This window comes from Mastigoproctus giganteus, chromosome 1, assembly GCF_048544385.1.
Source record: "Mastigoproctus giganteus isolate SK-2022 chromosome 1, ASM4854438v1, whole genome shotgun sequence".
NCBI classification, from domain to species: Eukaryota; Metazoa; Arthropoda; class Arachnida; order Uropygi; family Thelyphonidae; genus Mastigoproctus; species Mastigoproctus giganteus.
The window spans coordinates 26,842,262-26,863,002 of record NC_143575.1 but is presented as its reverse complement, the minus strand read 5'-3'; the positions used below and the strand labels follow the sequence as shown (position 1 = coordinate 26,863,002).

The 20,741-nt window shown below is 39.7% G+C and overlaps 1 protein-coding gene across 1 annotated transcript in view; it reads left to right on the top strand.

The window, feature by feature from the left end:
* eIF2A (eukaryotic translation initiation factor 2A) overlaps nucleotides 1-20,741 on the top strand; it is a 197,525-nt gene that overhangs the window by 145,761 nt on the left and 31,023 nt on the right. The window contains exons 14-15 of the mRNA XM_090372166.1: nucleotides 4,381-4,482; nucleotides 4,947-5,020. Coding sequence (XP_090228292.1) covers nucleotides 4,381-4,482; nucleotides 4,947-5,020 — 176 coding nt within the window. The remainder of the gene's footprint in view (nucleotides 1-4,380; nucleotides 4,483-4,946; nucleotides 5,021-20,741) is intronic.

Genomic DNA, 20,741 nt, shown 5'->3' with positions numbered 1-20,741 from the left:
CCAGAGCAATATAGCCTTAGTTGCTAATGCTCCTAAAAACCAAACAAACAAACATGACCCACATGATGTATCAAACCAGTTTTAAAAGTAAAATGATAGGTTGGTGGAGAGTAACACAGTACCAATAGTTAGGATACTCCCATTGAAAATTGTGAAGGGTGCATTAATATTGGCCCACCCAAGGAAGGAGCAGTGGGTACAGAAAATTTGAACAGAAATAAGCAGTTTTATGACTGAATATTCGAGGCTGGTTTATGATTTCATATCCAACTCATACTGATAAATAAAATACCAGCATAACCATAGGCTACAGCAACAGCTGTTCCAATGCTGTGGTCATTGTATAATATAGGTTACAGTGTTAAGTTCTACCCCACTCAAGTGGACAGTTTATTGAGTTAAGAACACCTAGTCCTCACAAAGAAATCCATGGGGTTGTCACAGACCATTCTCTCAGATATGCCAGACAAGCTGTACTTGCTACCTGGGAGTCTAAAATGCTGATGGAACTGATATTCAGGTGACTTTCAAGTCAAGTGGATCCAATTTCGGCAAAGTCCAGACTGTCTGTGACAGCCAAATCCTCTGCTTGCACCTTCACGATGGTGGGACTGTTAGTAATCCTGGGTATAATCTCTATGCACAAGCACACTGTGAGTGACCACCCAGGTGTGAACCAACGTAAGCAGGGGTCGAGGTGTGGTGCCCACACCACATGGAGGAATGCCACCCCTCTTTGTTACCAGGCAATACTAGGTGGTAGATGACTCTCACCAACCGGTGCAATATCACCACTTTGCTTATTGGAGACTTGAAGTGTTGGAGCCTCCATGTTTAGCCTCCAGAGCTAAGTTCCAGTCAACCATTTCTTCCATCATGCAGTATGACTGATGACTTTTGAGGTTATGATGAACATCATGGTGAAATCCAATCGTCCTTATATTTAGAGGTTACAGCTCAAAAACGGTGTTTGCAGGCTGGCCATTAGTTATTACACTAGACTGAACCTATTCGGGGCTTCTTTAGGGGGCTTCCGGATCAGCTAGTGTATAATCTTGCGACCTCTACTCTGCTAGATAGTGACTGGAGGGAGTCCGAGTAGTGTGTACGCAGGCGGCATTGTCGAGGCCATGTTATATCAAGGATCTGGGTATATTCTTCCATGTGTACGCCATATCCAAAAATTTCATTACTTAATACAGTATGTCTCCCCCCCCCCCACTTTTTCTTACTATTGAATGCACCATGAAATGTCAAACTAATAGAGTAAGCTTATCTGCGAAAAGATCTAAACCTCCCAAACACATCCTAGTTCATTTCACAAATATGTGTGGTCTCAATTCTAATCTCAGTGACGTCCATTTCCACTTGCAGTTTGCCAAACCCCATGTACTTTTTCTGGCAGAATCTCTGTTATCGGTTGATTTAACTACTGCTCATCTCAGTTGCCCAAATTATTCACTTTATGATTCCTTTTGCCTCAAAGGTGGTACTTGTACATATGTTCTTTCCGATATTCCCTGGCAGAGACTTGATAATTTGGAATCTCTTTTCGATCTTCTCTGGCTTAAAATCTCAATACCTCATTGTGTCAAATTCATCTGTCTCTACTGTTATCCCAACTCCACTAATCACTTGGAGCTCTGACTTCCTCTCTTTGCAACTTGACTTTCTCCAGTCCAGCTTTCCTAACAGTGAGGTAATTTTCCTTGGTGATTTTAATGTTCACAACTCCAGCTGGCTTCCATTTTATAGTCACACCAACCCAGCTGGTCGAGACCTTGACGCTTTTGCAGTTACTAATGACCTTGCACAGATTGTTCATTTACTTAGACCAATACTGGACAATCCTAACCATATAGCCAACACGCTTCATCCTTTTCTCGCAAACAACCCTTCTAAGTACACGGTTGAAGTGAGTGGTCCTTTAGGCACCTCAGATCACAACTTGGTGATTGTCTCTTCTCCAATGGAGCCTTTATCTCATCTCGTGGCTATTCCCAACCTTGTATTGTTTGGCATTACAAGAATGCAAAATGGGATAACCTGCGAGATTTCTTTTCCTTGGTCAGATTATTGTTTCAAAACTTCTGATGTTAGCGTTTGCTCAGATCATGTCAGTGAAATTATTCTTGTAAGAATGGAATCCTTTATTCCACACTCCACTTTAAAATCTCATCCTTTATCTAAACCTTGGTTTTCCAATAAATGTGCTAAGGCTGTTCAAGAGAAGAACATTGCATATCGTAATTGGCTTGTTTCCATTTCTTTAGGTTCATTTTCTGCCTGCACCAAAGCTCGCAACAATTGTAAAGCAGTTATTAATCAGTCCAAACTAGATTTTGAATAGGCTAAGAGTAGAAAACTTGCTTCTTGCCCTAATGGTAGCTGAGCATTCTGGTCTCTTGCCAAAACCTATTGGCTGCAACTTTTGCCCATCTCTGCTTCCACCTCTGTCAAAACCAGTTGGTTCTGTTGTCACTTCTGCCAAGGATAAAGCGGACCTGCTAGCATCCCGTTTTTATTCCAACTCGTGTATTTATGATCTTGGTAAGACACCACACTCCATTCAATGCCTCCTGTGGTCTTCTGTCAAATGGATGTCAGAAGGATTTTGACAAATCATTATGCTAAGAAAGCTCCAGGTCCTAATGGTATTTCTCCACTTGTTCTCAAAACGTGTGCTCCTGAACTTACTCCTGTTCTTTGCCGCCTTTTTTCATTTTCTTATTCCAAAGGTGTTTTTCCTTCTGCTTGGAAATTTGCTCATATCCAGCCAGTTCCTAAAAAGGGTGACAAATCCCTCTCATCCAATTATCGTCACATTGCAATTACTTCTACTCTTTCTAAAGTAATGGAGAAATCAATTAATCGCCAACCCTTTACCTAGAAACCTTCTGTCTGATCAACGATCATCAGTGTTGATCCACTGGTGATATTCTGGCTTATGTTACCCATTTATGTAAAAATTCAATGGAAAAGTATGGTGAAACACAAGCAGTTGCTCTTGACATCTCAAAGGCTTTTGATCGTGTTTGGCATAAAGGTCTAAACAAGCTTCCATCTTATGGTTTGCCAACTGTTTTTTGTAATTGGTTATCCAGTTTTCTCTCTGATTGCTCACTGAGGGTGATGGTAGATGGCTCTCTGTCTTCTAACTTCTCCACTAATGCTGGTGTCCCCCCCAAGGTTCAGTTTTACCCCCACTCTTTTACTCTTGTATATTAATGATCTTCTTCCATTGACTGGAAATCCTATCCATAGTTGTGCCGATGATAGCACGTTGCATTCCATTTTCCATTTTGAGAAACCTTGCCCTGCTCAATCAGCTTCAACTTCTCGAATATCCGCTACCAATTCCTTAAATGCCGATCTCCAGTGGGGTAAAGACATTTTGGGTGGTGCCCCCAAAACCTCTCTCAGGCTTCTAGATTCATTCAGAAGGGAACAATTAGATTAATTAATGACTCATCTCTAACATAGTGTCTCCACTCGCTGTCTCATAGATGTAATGTTTCTGCTGCATGCCTTTTCTACAGATACTTCCATGGGCACTGTTCTTCTGAATTGGCTTCTATAATTCCTGCTCTCTCTTTCAAAACAGTCCGAACACATGCCGCCAGCAGCCAACATCCATTTACTGTCCAACTTCAAACTCACAGAACCAAATTTTAATCTTCCTCGTTTATTCATTCAACTGCCATTTCCTGGAACAACTTTCCTTCATACATATTTTCTGAAAATTACAGTCTACAGAAGTTCGTCTAATGTCAAAAAATATCTTCTTTCATCTTCTCAACCCCTAACCCAAGCATGGTACTAAGTACTATAGATTCTAATACCTCTCGTGTTTGGGGGTTTCATAAAAAAAATAATAATAAAAAAATGTCATTGACTGTTGGTGCATTTCTGATAATTACTTACTGTACATTTGGAAGAGTAAGATGACCCAGTACTACTGTCTATATCTAACATACAAATATCTGCAACAGGCCAAGCATCAACTTCAGCACTGGAAGACTGAAAAAGAATTGTCTGGCAAATTCTGGTTTTTCTTGAAGCATTCATATAGCATGTGGAATATGTAGGAATCAGCGTAATCATGGTTCCATCCTAGTGAAGGCATTTCATGGGGGCATATTTGCTGAGAGAACTAGGACTCCTGATATCCATTCTGTCTGAATGGCAGAGCCTATCATGGAAACTCTTTACATAGTACAAACTAATTCAAAATAGCTGATGCTTGTTACTTTCTATTCAGATCACAGAGCAATATCTGAAAGCTTTTTGTTGCTTTAATAATATTTTAAATATGATAAGGTTTACCTTCTGCCATTTATAATTAAAAATAAATTTATTATGTTTTCCTATCTCTCATAGCTTCCAAGGAAGTGTATAGGCCACCTTCTGCTAGAGGCCAGCCTTCTTCCTTTAAACTTCATGATGATGAACCCCCTTCAAATCTTATAAATCAGACTGCAGGTAAGTTTGTTTTCATGCAGAAATTTTAACTTGGTTTCTTACATTGGTATTTATTAATTATACCATAGTTATTGCATCTCCACCACCACCATCCATGGGGTCACATTTACTTGGGAACTTATTGCATCTTCCTTCTAATACCAGCTGACTTGGCCAGTATCAGGTGGGAGAATGAAAAATGCTTTGGAGGTTTCATCCTACAAACAAGCAGTTTAACAATATATATGATTCTTCCTAGCCTGATATCTAAGTCTGTTTGTACCCTTACTGCTAAGGGTAACCATTTAGGTTACCCTTAGCAGTAATTCACTTACTCTGTCTAGAAATATTTGAAGTTTGAAAATGTTTCATACAAATTTTATATTTAAGACTAATTGAAAGCTGAAAAATTTAAATCAAAAAGTAACGTCATTTATCTGTAGTAATAAATTTACATTAGTATTTGTTATTTTATATTTATGTAGATGGTTTCTCCAAGGTAGCATCAAAAAATAAAAAAAAGAAAGATGCAAGGAAAGCTAAAAAAGAACAAGAAAAGGTATCTTATCTTAAATTTCAGCATTTTTCTATAGCGAATATCTTCCGTTGTTTGAAAAATACAACTTGTTAATAATTCTTAGAATAATTATTACATGAGACTGTTTTAATTAATGCCTTTAATCCTGATAAAATTAACTAATTATTATAAATCAGCCAAAGCTTACCCCTCGACGTGGGCACCTGTACGTGGTGAGGGGACCTCCCAGTGACGCTGCTGGACTTCCAGACTAGCATCACTGGGATCCAACGCCCACAGCCCAGGTTCCAGGCTTACATCAATGGAATCCGGCGTGTTTGCCGTGCGCTGCGACCCGTGGAAATTCGGAAAGAGGGATCCTGGTGGTTGAGGGGCCCAGCTTCAATACACCACTTTGGCCCCTGCTTCGACAAGACGGGTGGTCCTGGAAGGCCCGGCTAGGATCAATCAGCTAGTAGGCTCGCCTGCGAGGGTCAACCGTGTCAATGCCATGCTCCTACCCTCATGGTCCGAGGGACAGGATTCAGGCTGGCGGCGGTGCGGGTATAGTGTTTGGGTAGCCCTGGCGTTCCACTCCCGAGCGCATTTATTGCATGCCGGGTAGTGGGCGTCCCTTTGGGCTCCGTGGTGGGTGGGGAGCCTGGGCACTGAACCACTAAAAACCTATATGAATCCTGATAAACTTACTTCTTCAGGAGCCCCAACCCGGTCCCTATCTGAAAATACAGACGGAGAGACAGATAGCATTATTGCTACAAAGAGGCAGCGAACAGAAATATCATCTGGGCCTGTTCCAAGATTTTTAATTATTCATTCTACCACAGAAAAACCGATTGGCAAAATGTCGCCCTTCTTCATACAGAAAGGGTTAGATGGGTTAGCAGGGTCACCCAAATCGGTTAAGAGGCTCCGTTCTGGAGACCTCTTAATTGAAACCAAAACTGACAGGCAGTCTGAGCAGCTACTCCGTGCAACATCAATCGGAGGAATACCCATAACAGTAACACCACATAGAACACTAAACTCATCGAGAGGTGTCATTTCGAAATGGGACCTTCTCGAAGTAACCGAGGAGGAAATCTGCTTGGAACTGAAACCTCAGGGAGTTATAGCCGTCAAGAGAATTAGTGCACGTAGGGATGGGAAACTTGTTAAAACCAGGAGTGTTATCCTGACTTTTAACTCTCCCAAACCTCCTGATGAGATTAAAGCTGGCTACATCAACTGTCCAGTGCGTCCATATGTTCCAAACCCTTTACGGTGTTTTAAATGCCAGAAATATGGACATTCTCAAATGGCCTGCCTTGGAGTCCTTGCATGTGCTCGATGTGGTGCAAAGGACCACGAAACAACAGCATGTTCAGCCGCAAAACCCACCTGTATTAATTGTGAAGGCGAACACCCGGCCTATTCACGAGCATGTCAGAGGTTGAAAGAAGAAAAAGAAATTCAACGGCTGAAGGCAGAGCTAAACATATCGTACCAGGAGGCAAGGAAAGCAGTGAAACCTCTCAACATCAAAAAACCTACCTACGCCCAGAAGGTAGCAGGGAGGTGTTCCATTGGAACTCAGACGGACATGTCCATCCCTCCAAAAGAATCATTTACTCCCATCGCACGTTATCTCTTGAGCTCCCAAAAACCTGCACAGAAGGACCAATCAGCTGCCACTCCTATATCAGTACCCCCTAATGCTCCACAAATAACAAAAGCAATCACGAAAGAAAAGAATAAGAAAGGTGAAATACCACCTACAACCCAAGAAAACATGGATGTAGAGCAGAAGGAGGTACAAGAAGACTCAGTTTTGGAGCTCTTTGCTGGGGCGGAAATGGACACTGGACAGCGTCCGTACTTCCCCAGGAAGGATAAATCCAAGACTGAAAAAGGTAAGCCCTCAGCACCTCGGAAGCAGCCTGATGGACCCACCAAGCCAAAATAATGGCTAAATTCCTACAGTGGAACTGTCGTGGATTCCGGCGAAACAATGATGACATCAAGGCCCTTCTGCAAAAGCATGAGCCAGTCTGCTTTTGCTTACAAGAGACATACCTGAAGGCAAATGAAAACCCTTCGCTTCGTAACACTACTATCATTCGAAAGGACAGAACTGACGATGGACCTGCTCATGGGGGTGTTGCTATAATTCTGGGCAACCATACCCAATATCAAACTATTGCGCTCACCACCAACATAGAAGCGGTAGCGGTTCGCCTTACGGTAGGGTTCTTAATAACAGTCTGCTCAGTATATTTGCCACCTGGGGCTGATATCTCCCAGAGAGACCTTGATGATCTCATTGTGCATCTGCCTACATCTGTCTTACTCCTGGGCGACTTCAATGGACATAACACCCTGTGGGGTAGTGCAAACGTTAATGGAAGGGGACGTGTCATAGAGCATGTGCTCAATGACAATGACCTATCCCTTCTAAATGTGGGAACTAACACCTTTTTTCACATGCCTACCCGTACGTTCTCTGCTATTGACCTCTCTATATGTTCCCCCTATCTCCTTCCTTCAATCACTTGGGAGGTAAAGGAGAATCTTTATGGGAGTGATCACTTCCCCGTGATAACCAGCCTACTTAAAGTGACGCCATGTTCACCTTTTAGGTTACCACGATGGAAGATTGATCAGGCCGACTGGAACACCTTTCAACACCTGGTAGACTTTAACATCAGTACAGTCAGTCGGGAGCCTATCAATGACGCAGTGGCGTACATCACAGAAAGCATTGTCCGTGCAGCTGCAGCTACAATTCCGAAAACATCTACCCGGTTTCCGCCATTTCCAAAACCTTGGTGGAATACTGAATGCACAGCAGCAAAAAAGGCACAAAATAAAGCTTGGGGGATATTCCGACGATATCTTACCACAGCCAATCTCTTAGCCTTCAAACGTGCACGCGCGAAGGCGCGATATATTCGTCGTCAGAGCCAAAAGGAATCTTGGGTCCGCTTTACATCCATCATTACCCAGTCAACCAGCAGTAAAGCTATATGGGACAAAATCCGGAAAATGAAGGGTAAATATACATCAAACCCTTCATCGGTCCTGGAGTATAATGGATGCGTTATTGCAGATCCAACTGCAATAGCCAATGCACTTGGGAGACTTTTTCTGCCATCTCGTCAACATCTGCTTACTCCCCAGGATTTCTGGTCTGGAAAGATAAATGTGAAAAGCAGCCAGTTAACTTTAAATCAAGAAGGTCTCATCCCTATAACTGGCCCTTTACCACGGAAGAGTTAGAAACAGCTCTAACTCTTACCAAGGCAAGTGCTGCAGGACCAGATCTTATCCATTATGATATGGTCAAACATCTGTCTGCAAAATCCACGGACCAACTGCTTTTTCTATATAACAGAATATTTCAAGAAGAGCAGTTTCCGGATTCCTGGCATAAGGCAATCGTGCTTGCCTTTCCTAAGCCAGGAAAGGATCCTAAAATCCCAACGAACTATCGTCCTATTGCTCTGACTAGCTGTCTGTGCAAAATTCTGGAGAGAATGGTCAATGCCCGCCTTATCTGGTATTTGGAGGCTAATGGGTTCCTCTCCAGATTTCAGTGCGGCTTCCATAGGCATAGGTCAACTTTGGACCATTTAATCAGGCTCGAAACTTCCATTCGAGATGCCTTCTTAAAACGAGAACACCTGGTGTCAGTGTTCTTCGATATGGAAAAAGCGTATGACACAACTTGGAGATTTGGAATTTTAAAAGACCTCTACAGCATCGACCTTAGAGGTAATCTCCCCAATTTTATTAAGAACTTTTTATGTCACCGTTCTTTCCAAGTCCGTGTAGGATCTACTCTCTCTCGCTCTTTTAGCCAAGAGGAGGGAGTACCTCAAGGATCCGTTTTAAGTGCTACGCTTTTTGCCATTAAAGTGAATTCCATCACAGAACAACTTCCTCCAACTGTAAACTGTGCCCTCTATGTTGACGATTTTAGCATATTTTGTCATTCCTGCAACATGAGGGTAATTGAGAGGCAACTGCAACATGCCATTGACCATTTGAACTCATGGGCAACAAATAACGGGTTCAGGTTCTCTCCACAAAAGACTGTTTGTATGCATTTTTGCAGAAAACGCAATCTTCACCCTGAACCTGAACTAAGGCTCGGACAAAATGCCATCCCAGTAGTACCTGAGACTAGATTTTTGGGGCTTATCTTCGATAAAAAGCTGACCTTTCTAGAACACATCCGTCAACTACGTGCGAAGTGCACGAGAGGTTTGAATATCCTACGTGCAATCTCCTCACATTCTTGGGGCACTGACCGATGTACCCTCATGCGCCTCTATCGTGCACTCATACGATCTAAGATAGATTACGGGTGCCAGGTATATGCATCCTCTAGACTCAGCGTACTCCGATGGCTGGATCCCATCCACCATCAGGCGATCCGTATTGCCACTGGAGCATTTCGAACTTCTCCTGTCCATAGCCTCTATGTCGAAGCGAATGAGCCCTCGTTATCGCTTCGCAGGAAACAGTTGTCTCTACAGCAAGGGTTGGAGGGTGACTTGCGGCATTGTCCAAAATAATTAAAATCTTAGAATTTAAATTTTTCTTTTTGCAGTAGCTTCGAAACACATCCTCAAACACATGTAGTAGAAGGTCAGTGAAGATCTGCCCTATCATCCACCCTCTTCTACTGTTCCTAAAGTAAACACCCAGGGTAGTCCTTAGGATCCCTTTTAATGCTTGTGGATTGGCTGCATGATAAACAGCAACAGGCTACAGTTTGAAGTCGCCACTTGCATTTGCTCCTAACATAACGGTCAGTCTATCCTTAGCAGCCTTGAAGCCTGGAGCTCATGCTTCTTCTCTTGAGATATATGTGCTTGATGGCATTTTATCCCAATACAGTCCAGTTTCATCAAAGTTGAAAATTTGGTCCAGTGTATAGCCCTCTTCCTCAATTAGGTTTTTCTGTATCGCCGGAAATGCCTTTGCTGCTGCTTCATCTGCACTCCCAGCTTCACCTGATAATTTCACATTATAGAAAGTGTAACATTTCCTGAAATTATTGAACCAGCCACTACTGGCAGTAAAGGGAGGCACTTCTTGAGGGTTTTCAGCTTTATTTCTGAGGTCTTCAAATATTGCCAATGCCTTTGCTTTTATCGTAAGCAAACTTGTTTCTGATCTCTTCTTTGTTTGATCTTCTATCCAAACAGATAAAAGACATTCCATCTCTTCCAATTCTTTGTGTCTTGATCTAATTGATTTTGTTACACTTTGTGTTGTTCCTGCTATGAAAGTTGCTTTTATTTTTTCTGCATTCTTTCTAATTGTTCTCAGCGTTCTCTCATTTAGGCCTATAGCACGCACAATATCACGTTCTTTCATTCTGCTCAAAGCTTTTCGCAATTTCATATTTTTCTTCTATTGATATTGCTTTTCTTTTTCTCTCTAAAGTATTTTCACCAGAACGCTTCCTTTTCACACTTTTTTTCAAGTATTTTACTCTTTTTTTTTTTTTAAGAATAGAGCACAAGTATAAAAAGAACAAAAATGAGGAGGCAAGCTTGATATACATAAAAGCACAGCGAACAAGTAGCAACTGAATAAACAATGCAATAAAGGCAGAAACACACATATTACATGCTTACATTTTACTAAAGCACATTTTTGGAGGTCACTACCATAAAACAATAAAAACAATTTGCAGTTTCCGGTTTATTGGGGGTTCCTGCTAGTGGAGTTTCTGTGGGTTTTTACGTTATTATGTGAAATGTGTTTCCCCTTCCATGAAAAACAAATAAATTTTCAGAATCTTCTCTTCATTCCTACTGTGTTGTGTTCAGTTGGGGTGATCATGCCAGGTTCAACTACCATTTCTTGTAAACACAAAGGCGAATCGCGCATAAGCGAATTATGTTCGTGATATATGTGACATCGTTCCCCTATTTATAAATCGTGTATGATCGAATTCATGTAGTGTAAACACGTGTTATACGAGGACTGACTGTATATAATTATGCCTTGTGCATTTCCTCTTTAAATACATTATCTGTACACCATTTGGCATCTCTCATATTGTGGAATCATTTTGCAACTGATTGCATGTTGTATTACCACGGTACCTGCCCACCCACCAATGATAGGCCAACAGCTTTGAAATGGTGCTGTCTGGGTGGTGGTATCCACTGAGAATAAATAACAGTAGTCTTCTCTACTAGAGAAGTGTTACTTATTCAAAGTAATGCAATACCTCGTATCTTGTTCTGAAGGCAGCCACGATATGAGATACAATTAAAACGATGCCTTTCATACTACGTATGTAGTTAAAATTTATGGGTAAACTATGGAGTATCTACTCCAATATTATATAGTTAATTACTTAAAATCCATATATTATTATGCCTGATGTACAAATTGTCTGAAATGCCTCATATTCTTCCACATGAAAACTCTTAATGTGTATTTTAACAGATTTATATAACTAATATTAACTTTAATAGTCATCGCATGCTTCTTTAAATATTTATTTCCCCATTTTGGACTAATGAAATGTTGCTTTATGTTTTAAGTATTGTGGCATTGTGGTTGTTACTGAATATTCCCCCTTATTAACTGTTTCAACATAGATATCACTGCCATTAGCCATGCCTGTGGTGTAGAGGAGGCCAACCAATCATGTTATCAACTGCTATTTTTAACTCAAACTGAGGAGTGGAAAGAGAAAGACAGAAAAAAAAATTGAGTATCCTAGTATCCCATCAGCCAAGTAGCCACAGTGATGAGCTACCTGTCGCTGTGGAAAGCTGGTGTGATTAGAAGCAGAAAACACAGATGCCCCATTGGAAACAGTTATGTGCATCGAATCAGAATACAAATGCCCAGATCCAAAAACCATCAGCCTATAGGTCAAAGTGAATTAAATAATCTTTTCTGTGCTTTAAATCTGTCAAAAGCACAGGCGGAGTTTTTGGGATCTTCACTGAAGGAATAAATTTTACTACAAAAAGACACATCTATATCTATTTCATAAACAAGAAAGAGGCTTCTTCATATTTTGCTATGGAAGATTCACTTTCCTAGTGTAATGATGTTGATGGACTGGTTGATATACATCCTTGGAAGATGTCCTTGGAAGACAACATAAATCAGAGGAATGGAGGCATTTCATTGACTCTTCAAAATTAAATCTAAAAGCTGTGCTACTCCACAATGGAAACATGCATCCATCTATACTAATCAGTCGTACCAATCTGTCCACATTAAAGAATCCTATGAAAACATGGAATTTCTCTTAAGAAAAATACAGTATGATACATACAAGTAGTACATAATAATAGTAATGGAGGCATGCGGTGCAATAAAGCAAGTGTATGAGCTTATGTAGCATCAGCCAAAAAAAAAAAAACAATTTCACACATCCATTCCTTCTAAAAGTTTGTCCAGTCAGTTAGAGAGAGAGATAATCTTTAATGCCCTTCACGGCCAAAAAGCCAGTTCCTCTTTGAATTTATTTAAGCAATAAACTTCCACAATGACAGATGGAAGTTTGTTCCAGCAATTAATCACCCACTGGCTAAACGCAAATTTCTGCACATCTATTCTACAACTGTCTTTCCTCAATTTGAATTTATACTCCCTCAGGTTCATAATCTGAGCAAAAGAATTCTGAATCCCATCAGAATTCAGTGTGCTCAACCCATTCAAGGCCTTATACACCTCAATCAGATCACTTTGCTGGTGCCTAATCTCCAGCCGCTGTAATTTGAGGAACTTAAGCCTTTTTACACAATCAAGCAACTCTACATCCTTCTTAAAATGAGGCCTCCAGACCGGTATGCAGTACTCAAGGCATGGCCTGACCATTGCCTTATACAAGGGGATCATCACCTTCTTTTCCCTACTAGGAAAATTCCTGTATATCATTGACAATATCCCATGACCTGCTCTAGCAGCCTGTCTGCATTGCTCAGAAAATTTCATATCTGACTGTGCAATTACTCCCAGGTCTTTTTCATTTTCTACCACCCTAAGTGTACTACCACACAGTTGGTATGTTTATCTGGGGTTACTTCTACCCATATGCAGTACTTTGTATTTGTCAATGTTAGACTTCAGTTACCACTTCTCAGCCTATCTACCCAAATTTTCGAGATCCTGTTGTAGTAGCACACTGTCATTAAAAACCCTGCCATCCTTTGTATCATCTGAAGACTTCGACATTAAGCCTAATATGCTTTCATCAATATCATTGATAAATATACAAAACAACAGTGGGCCCATCACCAAATCCTGGGGGACTCCACTAATAACATTTGTCAACGAAGAGCAGTGTCCATTGAATACCACTCTCTGTCTTCTCCCACTCAGCCACCCTTTTATCTGGGCGCCTCCGTAGCCAGGTGGGAAGGAGCAGCAGCAGTGCGTAGCACACGCGTCTTGATTAGACCGGGGTTTGAGCCCGTCACCACCAAAAACGGAGGATGTGTGAAAGGTCAGGGAATGACCACTGCATATTCCCGGAGCAATATGGCCTTAGTTGCTAATGCTCCTAAAAACCAAATAGCAACATAACATAACCCTTTTATCTATTGTAGCAACTTACCCATAATACCATACTGCTCCAATTTGTACAGTAGTCTTACATGTGCAAGTGTCAAAAACTTCTCTGAAATCCAAGTATATGATATGAAAATTATTTTTGCATTCAGTTCCTTTGTAAGCACATCATAGTATCCAATCAAATTTGTCAGACAAGTGCTGTGTCCGAATTATTACTGCTAATAATTCGGACACAGTCTTGTCTAGATGATCCTGCAATGCATCTTCAACCAGTGACTCCATAATTTTCATTGCTGATAACCAAATCAAGAGTATTACTCCCTCTGGTTGCTTCTTGAACATGCTGCTGCAGAAAACAATCATCCAGTAAATCCATAAAAGTCTTCTAGTGTGCGAGTGCCCAATCAACAAGTTGTAGTCAATATCTGGGAAGTTAAAATCCCCAATTACAAGACATTCTGATATACTGGCCCACTCTATTTCTCTGTACAATTGTTTGTTGTATTCATGAGTCATTAGTCCTATAACACACTCCTACTTTCATTTTTGCTTTCGCAGTACTTATGTCACATCAAACTGACTCAACATTGCACTGTCCATCTATGTCAAACTGGATGCACTTCCTTTGATTTTACGTTTTTCTTAACAGCATAATCCCTCCTCCCTTCTTACCCTGTCTATCCTTTCTGTACACAATGTACTCCCCAAATTCCAATTCTGCATTCCTAATATCTGTGTGATACCACATCTGTGATATCCCAACAATATTTGCCTTTGATGTCTTGACCAGCACTTCAAAATCATCAAATTTATTTACTATACTTCTAGCACTGTTGTACGTAAGTATACAGGCACCTGTTCATATTCTCAGTCACCCTAACACTGCCCGTGTATTTATTTGTTTCATGATGACTCCCACCAGTCCCTGAAAACCCCAGCAACCCTCCCTCCAGGCTACTGCTCATTCTAATAGAAGCAGTGCAAGAATCACTTTCATGTCTGCCTGTGGGTACTTTTAACCTTTTCGTCTGTGAATCCTCCCTCAAGCTAGCAGTTTTCCAGCCCACTTAATGCTGCCTCGATAGCTTCAGCAAACACTCTTGCACCCCCTTCTATTCAAGTGTACCCCATCCCTGTAGAAGCAGTCTCTCCTGTTAACAAGCACAGACCAAGCTGAGAAAAAATTTATCCCAAGAGCCTTGCACAATCCCTCCAGGACCAAATTGATTACAAGGCTGTCTTCATATACTCTCTACTATCGTGTCTGGGCAGAATTGCAGACACTTTCAAATTTAACCTTATCTCACAACTTTTTTTCAGCATTGACACAGATTTTCAGTAAATCTGCAGATCTCCAATCCTTAATGTCATTAGTGCCAACTTGTACAAGAATATCACCCTTTGTGCCCTTAAAAGATTATATCTGTTCTACAACTTCATCACCTTTTGTTCCTGGAGACATACCCTGGTCCTATTCCACTTATCCTTTTTACACAATAAATTATCTATCTCGTGACAATAACTAGCTCCGGTGGGATCAGTACATTCTGCCTTGGGATTGCCGCTGTGTTGCCTGATGCACAAGAGTGAGCTCTGGCATTGAGTTGGGCAACCGAGAGCTCGATGGGTCACTCATTTTTAATACCTTCAAGGGCATCCTCCCAACTCTTCAAACTCTCATAAGTGCCCATCAAAATGCTGAGTTGCCACCTTGCCCCTAGCACACAAAGACATCTTCCTTGGCTAGATCACATCCTGTTCCAGAGAGTTCTGCAAACATTTCACAAGTTGCACATTTTTTTTATGCTGTGCTGCATTGGAAATCGTCCCCCTCGGTTCTCTCCCGAGTCACAGCACTACTGCAATTTTGTGCCCATTGCTTTGCTGCTCTAGTCTGGGACATGATATTGAAATTAACAATGAAAATTAATAAGTTTAATAATTAATTATCAATTAATACTATCTAATAGATTCCTAAATGCAATGATACATATTTTGCTTTCTAGTTTTATGTTAGAGCTACCTATTTACCACAGTTAAAAATTTGAATTCCCTACCACTCTATACAAAAACAATGGCTGCAAGATTCAAATGAAACAACGGTTTTGCGTATATTAAGTAGTAACCTACAAAAACTCTATCTAAATTAAAAATAAAAATAATGAGCATAACTAGAACTATAAAGCTACTTCTGAAGTACAATATAAAATGACAATTAATTAAATAAAATAGCAAAACACTTATGCTTTTTTGGAGCTTGTAATTCACAGCTGTAACTTCTAAAGACAGTCAGCGCCCTCTCCATCACATCCATTGTGATTTCAAAATTATTTGCATCCTTCTGTCTGTAATTTGGCTTTACAAAATATTGTTCATTTTTGTGCATATGGGACATTTGAGCCAAAACTATTCATTATGAAACTGAAATTTGCCCCTTCACATGAATCTTGTACCTGCAAAGAAAAGTCTTGTCTACAAGACAGTTGATTGAACAAACATTTTACTGCCGCTTCACATAAAATTAGGTCTAATGAATCTCGTAAAATATATGGACAGGGAATGAAGATAGTTTTTGATAATTAAAACTAGTTTCCATGCGTTAGTGATACCAAAATCAAAGGTGTTTTTTTCAGCCTGCAGATCAGAGTTACTGAAAGATAAACATTTTGAAAATGTGTTAATCGTTTGGAATCAGAAGATTGGAAATCCTTCAAGAATGTTTGTAAACATTTGTGGGGGGACAACGACAAAGCAGACAACTATAAAATCTCGATTGAGAATTTATTGTTTAAAATCTTGGTTGCAATATATCTCTAAAGTGCACTTTTTTCCATTTCCGTTTAGAATTTTTTCCAGATAATCATAGACACATTAGTGATGAATGCTGTGAACTTTTTAATCAAGATTTTTTCATCAAGAAAACATTACCAAGGAAAGTATAAGCCCAGTATGTTGGCAGACTATTGTTGGACATTGATAAGAAAGGCTCCTGAAAAAAGAAAAAGCAAATGAAAAAAATTGACTATTTTTGTACTGTTTATTCTAATATTTGTTAAAATTTGAGTAAGTGTATTCTGCATTCAGCAAAGTTTTTTTTTTTTTTTTTTTTATGATTTAAAAAAAAATTCCTATTTGATTTTTGGCTCTAATTTTACTGTAACGTTGTGGAGTTGGGTCAAAATAAGCACAGATTAATATTTGAATTAATTAATATTTAGATACAAAGTTTTCTTCATTTTTAAATGCTATGGCCAAAAAACTAAAAATTTTTTGGCCATAGCAGAAAATTCCCTACCATGAGCCTACACATGTGGCAAACTCATGAAGGAAAGAGTTAAGCAAAGTTGTTTTATTATTTTGATTATTCATATGTTGCTGTATGAGGTAAAAGTTGGGAATGTGTAGTATGAAGTGATGTTTTTAGATGTCATACGTGTATCAGGGTATTCTTAGCTCTTTAACATGAAGTGGCCTAGGCAGTATTACCAGCATATACACTTCTGACAGAGTAGAGGCAAAAACATTCACTAGCTGTGATTGTATCCCGGAGCCATTATCATTAGTATTAGTTATTATTTAAATGTTTCTGGTGACCTGTCTGTACTTGGGGCAAACCTAACTTAGGGTTGGAAACTGAAAATATATATCCCTGCAAATTCTATGTGGTCTCAGTATTAATCCATCTAATTCAGCTCACAGCTCCATTTTGAAGACAAGTAAACCTTTGAGAGTCAGTGAATATCGAATATCTTTATTGTAAAAATCTTAATATTTAAATGGTATTCAAATAACAATGCTAGATTTCAGTATCCCTTTATGGCTGTGTAGCACCCAGGGATTGAAAAGAGTTCTGTTTATACTCCAAAATGACATATGCGAGAGGGGCATATAGTTCACCATTTTTACAAGTATGTCATAATTAACTGTATTTAGCAATCATGCGAGCTCAAACCAAGATCAACTCAAACACATGTACTACCACACTCCGGCATCAACCACTCAACTATTCAGGCAGTTTTCAATCATAATATATACTACCTGACCGTTTCATTCAGACCATTGAACTTTGGGCAGCAATCAGTACAAAAATATATCTGTAGGAAAGTGCTATAAAGCCTTGTGACCTGACTATTATCCAGTGAGACACAATTGTGAATGTGTAGTTAGTATGCAATACAGCAGAGAGAATGGCTTTATTTGTTCAATGCCCAAAGACTAGTATCATTTGAATCTTTAGCAGATGTAAATATTGCTGGAAGACATTTGTGAACAGACGTAACTGCAGTGGAGGGGGAAAAAAAAGAATTGAAATGGCAGAGCAAGGTGCTTGATGTCTGGAGTATATTATCAAGTGTATAGTATCAGTCGTTGCCAAGTAATGGAAAATACAATTAGACTCTATGTTTAATGTGGGGAGATCACAAGACATCAGTACCCACAGCAGACAAAGAATGCACTATGAAAATAGGTGTGCTCAAACTTCACAGATGCTTCTGATCTCAGACATCATTTATATTCAACTACCTAATCCTATTGGTTGGCTCCATGAGTGCCAGAGCATATCTGAACTCATAGATCAGGTACAACCAGCAATGTTGCATGTTTACTCCCATGGACAGGGGCACTTTCAAGATGACAATGCAGCTATTCACTTCACTACACCAAATATGTGAAAGAATGGTTTGATGAATACAAGGAAGTCTTCAAGCATCTGCCTAGTCCAGCCCAATCCATACATCTCAATACCATTGAGCATCTGTGGGATAAATTGGGATATTCTTGTCACTTTTTAAGACCTTGGCTTTATGCCACATCATATTGGCAGTAGTTTTGGCTGGGGCAGTCCAACACACTTACCTCATAGTCTTAATAAAAAGGCCAGCCACTCTAGAAATAGTTGTCTTCCAAAAAAAAGAGGAGCTAGGTGTGGTTTTGAATTCAATTTATTTTTCATCTACAAATTAATCATGCAAAGGCACTATCCTAGAAAAGAAAGTGGGTCCAAAGAGAGAATTTTTCATAAAAAGGTATTATATTAAAACCCATATGTTTTTCAACTATGCTTATGAAATATAAACGTGGCAGCATTTTATATTCATTTCACTCTGAAATTTATATTAATTTATATTCGTTGCACTCTGAAAGATCTTTTGGTTGAATACTTATATCACAAAGGAGGATCGAAGGGTGACATGAGTAATTACAGACCAGTTAGTTTAACTTCTGTTCAGGGTAAAATAATGGAGTCACTGGTTAAAGATGCATTGCAGGATCATCTAGACAAGGCTGCAGCAATAATTCAGACACAGCATGGGTTTGTTAAGGGAAAGTCTTGTCTGACAAATTTGATAGGATATTATGATGTGGTTACAAAGGAACTGGATGCAAAAAATAATTTTGATATCATATATTTGGATTTCAGGAAAGCTTTTGACACTGTTGCGCATGAAAGACTATTGTACAAATTGGAGCAGAATGGTATTAAGGGTAAGTTGCTACAATGGATAAAAGGATGGTTAAGTGGGAGAAGACAGAGGGTGGTAATCAATGGGTGCTACTCTTCATGGACTAATGTTATTAGTGGAGTCCCACAGTGTTTGGTGTTGGGTCCACTGTTGTTTTGTATATTTATCAATGATATTGATGAAGGTATATCAGGCTTAATGTCGAAGTTTGCAGATGATACAAAGGTTGGCAGGGTTGTTAACGACAGTAATGGCAGTGTGCTACTGCAACAGGATCTAGATAATTTGGGCAGATGGGCTAAGAAGTGGCAACTGAAGTTTAACCTTGACAAATGCAAAGTACTGTATATGGGTAGAAGTAACCCCAGAGAAACGTACCAACTGTGTGGTACTACACTTGAGGTGGTAGAAAATGAAAAAGACCTGGGAGTAATTGTGCAGGCAGATATGAAGTTTTCTGAGCAATGCAGACAGGCTGCCAGGGCAGGTCATGGGATTTTGTCAATGATATATAGGAATTTTGCTAGCAGGGAAAAGGAGGTGATTATCCCTCTGTATAAGGCAATGGTCAGGCCACGCCTTGAGCACTGCATATAGGTCTGGAGGCTTCATTTTAGGAAGGATGTAGATTTACTTGAGCATGTACAGAGAAGGGCAACAAGATTGGTGAGGGGAATGAAGGGATCCTCTTACCAAGAGAGGCTTAAGTTCTGCAAATTGCAGTGGCTGGAGACTAGGCACCTGCGCGGTGATCTGATCGAGGTGTATAAGGCCTTGAATGGGTTGAGCATGCTGAATTCTGATGGGATCCTTCCACTTGTTCAGATTACGAACCTAAGGGGCATAAATTCAAATTAAGAAAAGACAGATGTAGAATAGATGTGCGGAAATTTGCCTTTAGCCAGTGGGTGGTTAATTGTTGGAACAAACTTCCATCTGTCGTTGTGGAAGTTGATAGGTTGAATAAATTTAAGGAGGAACTGGACAGGCATTTGGAGGGAATGGTGTGATTTTTTTTTTTTTTTTTTTTTTTTTTTGGCTGATGCTGCATAACTCATCCACATGCTTTCTTGCATAACATGCCACTACTACTACTTTGTCCATGGGTGGCCAATCTCAAATGTGGACATACTTTTATTAGATCAAGAACACACATTTCTTAATCTCAAATTACCATCTTAACTAAACCAAGTTAATTTCTTGCTACATTTTCTAAAATGTTTTAGTTAAATTCTCTTGTAGTCTGAAATGAGATTCCTTGACTGTAAACAACTTAACATTGACTCTGATATTATTTGGTACTGACTCAACATATACTAAAGATATAATCTATATAATTTTATATAATTGAAATCCATTATATTTTGTCTTCTAGACTCAGATATCCTGTTACTTCTTCACTTTGAATAGGATAAATTTGAAAGTTTTTTTTTTTTTTTTTTCTTTTCCTTTCTGTTAATCCTAATGGCGTGAGCTATACTGGCTAGTGTATATCAGAGGTGTTGCCTTTTGCATAATTTCTGTTTACCTACCAGACACAAATAAAGGGATATTTACTTGTTTATAATCAAACTGCTTTGTGGGGCATTTGAAAAGTTTGGCACCTGAGTATGAAGGGTTTATTTGAAGTCTGGTAAAACGTTGCTTTTCAGCATAGTCCCCTTTAGAGTCAATACACTTGCTATTGATGCTGCAATATGTTGATTCCAGCTGCAAAGAAAGTTTCTTTTGGGCCTCCA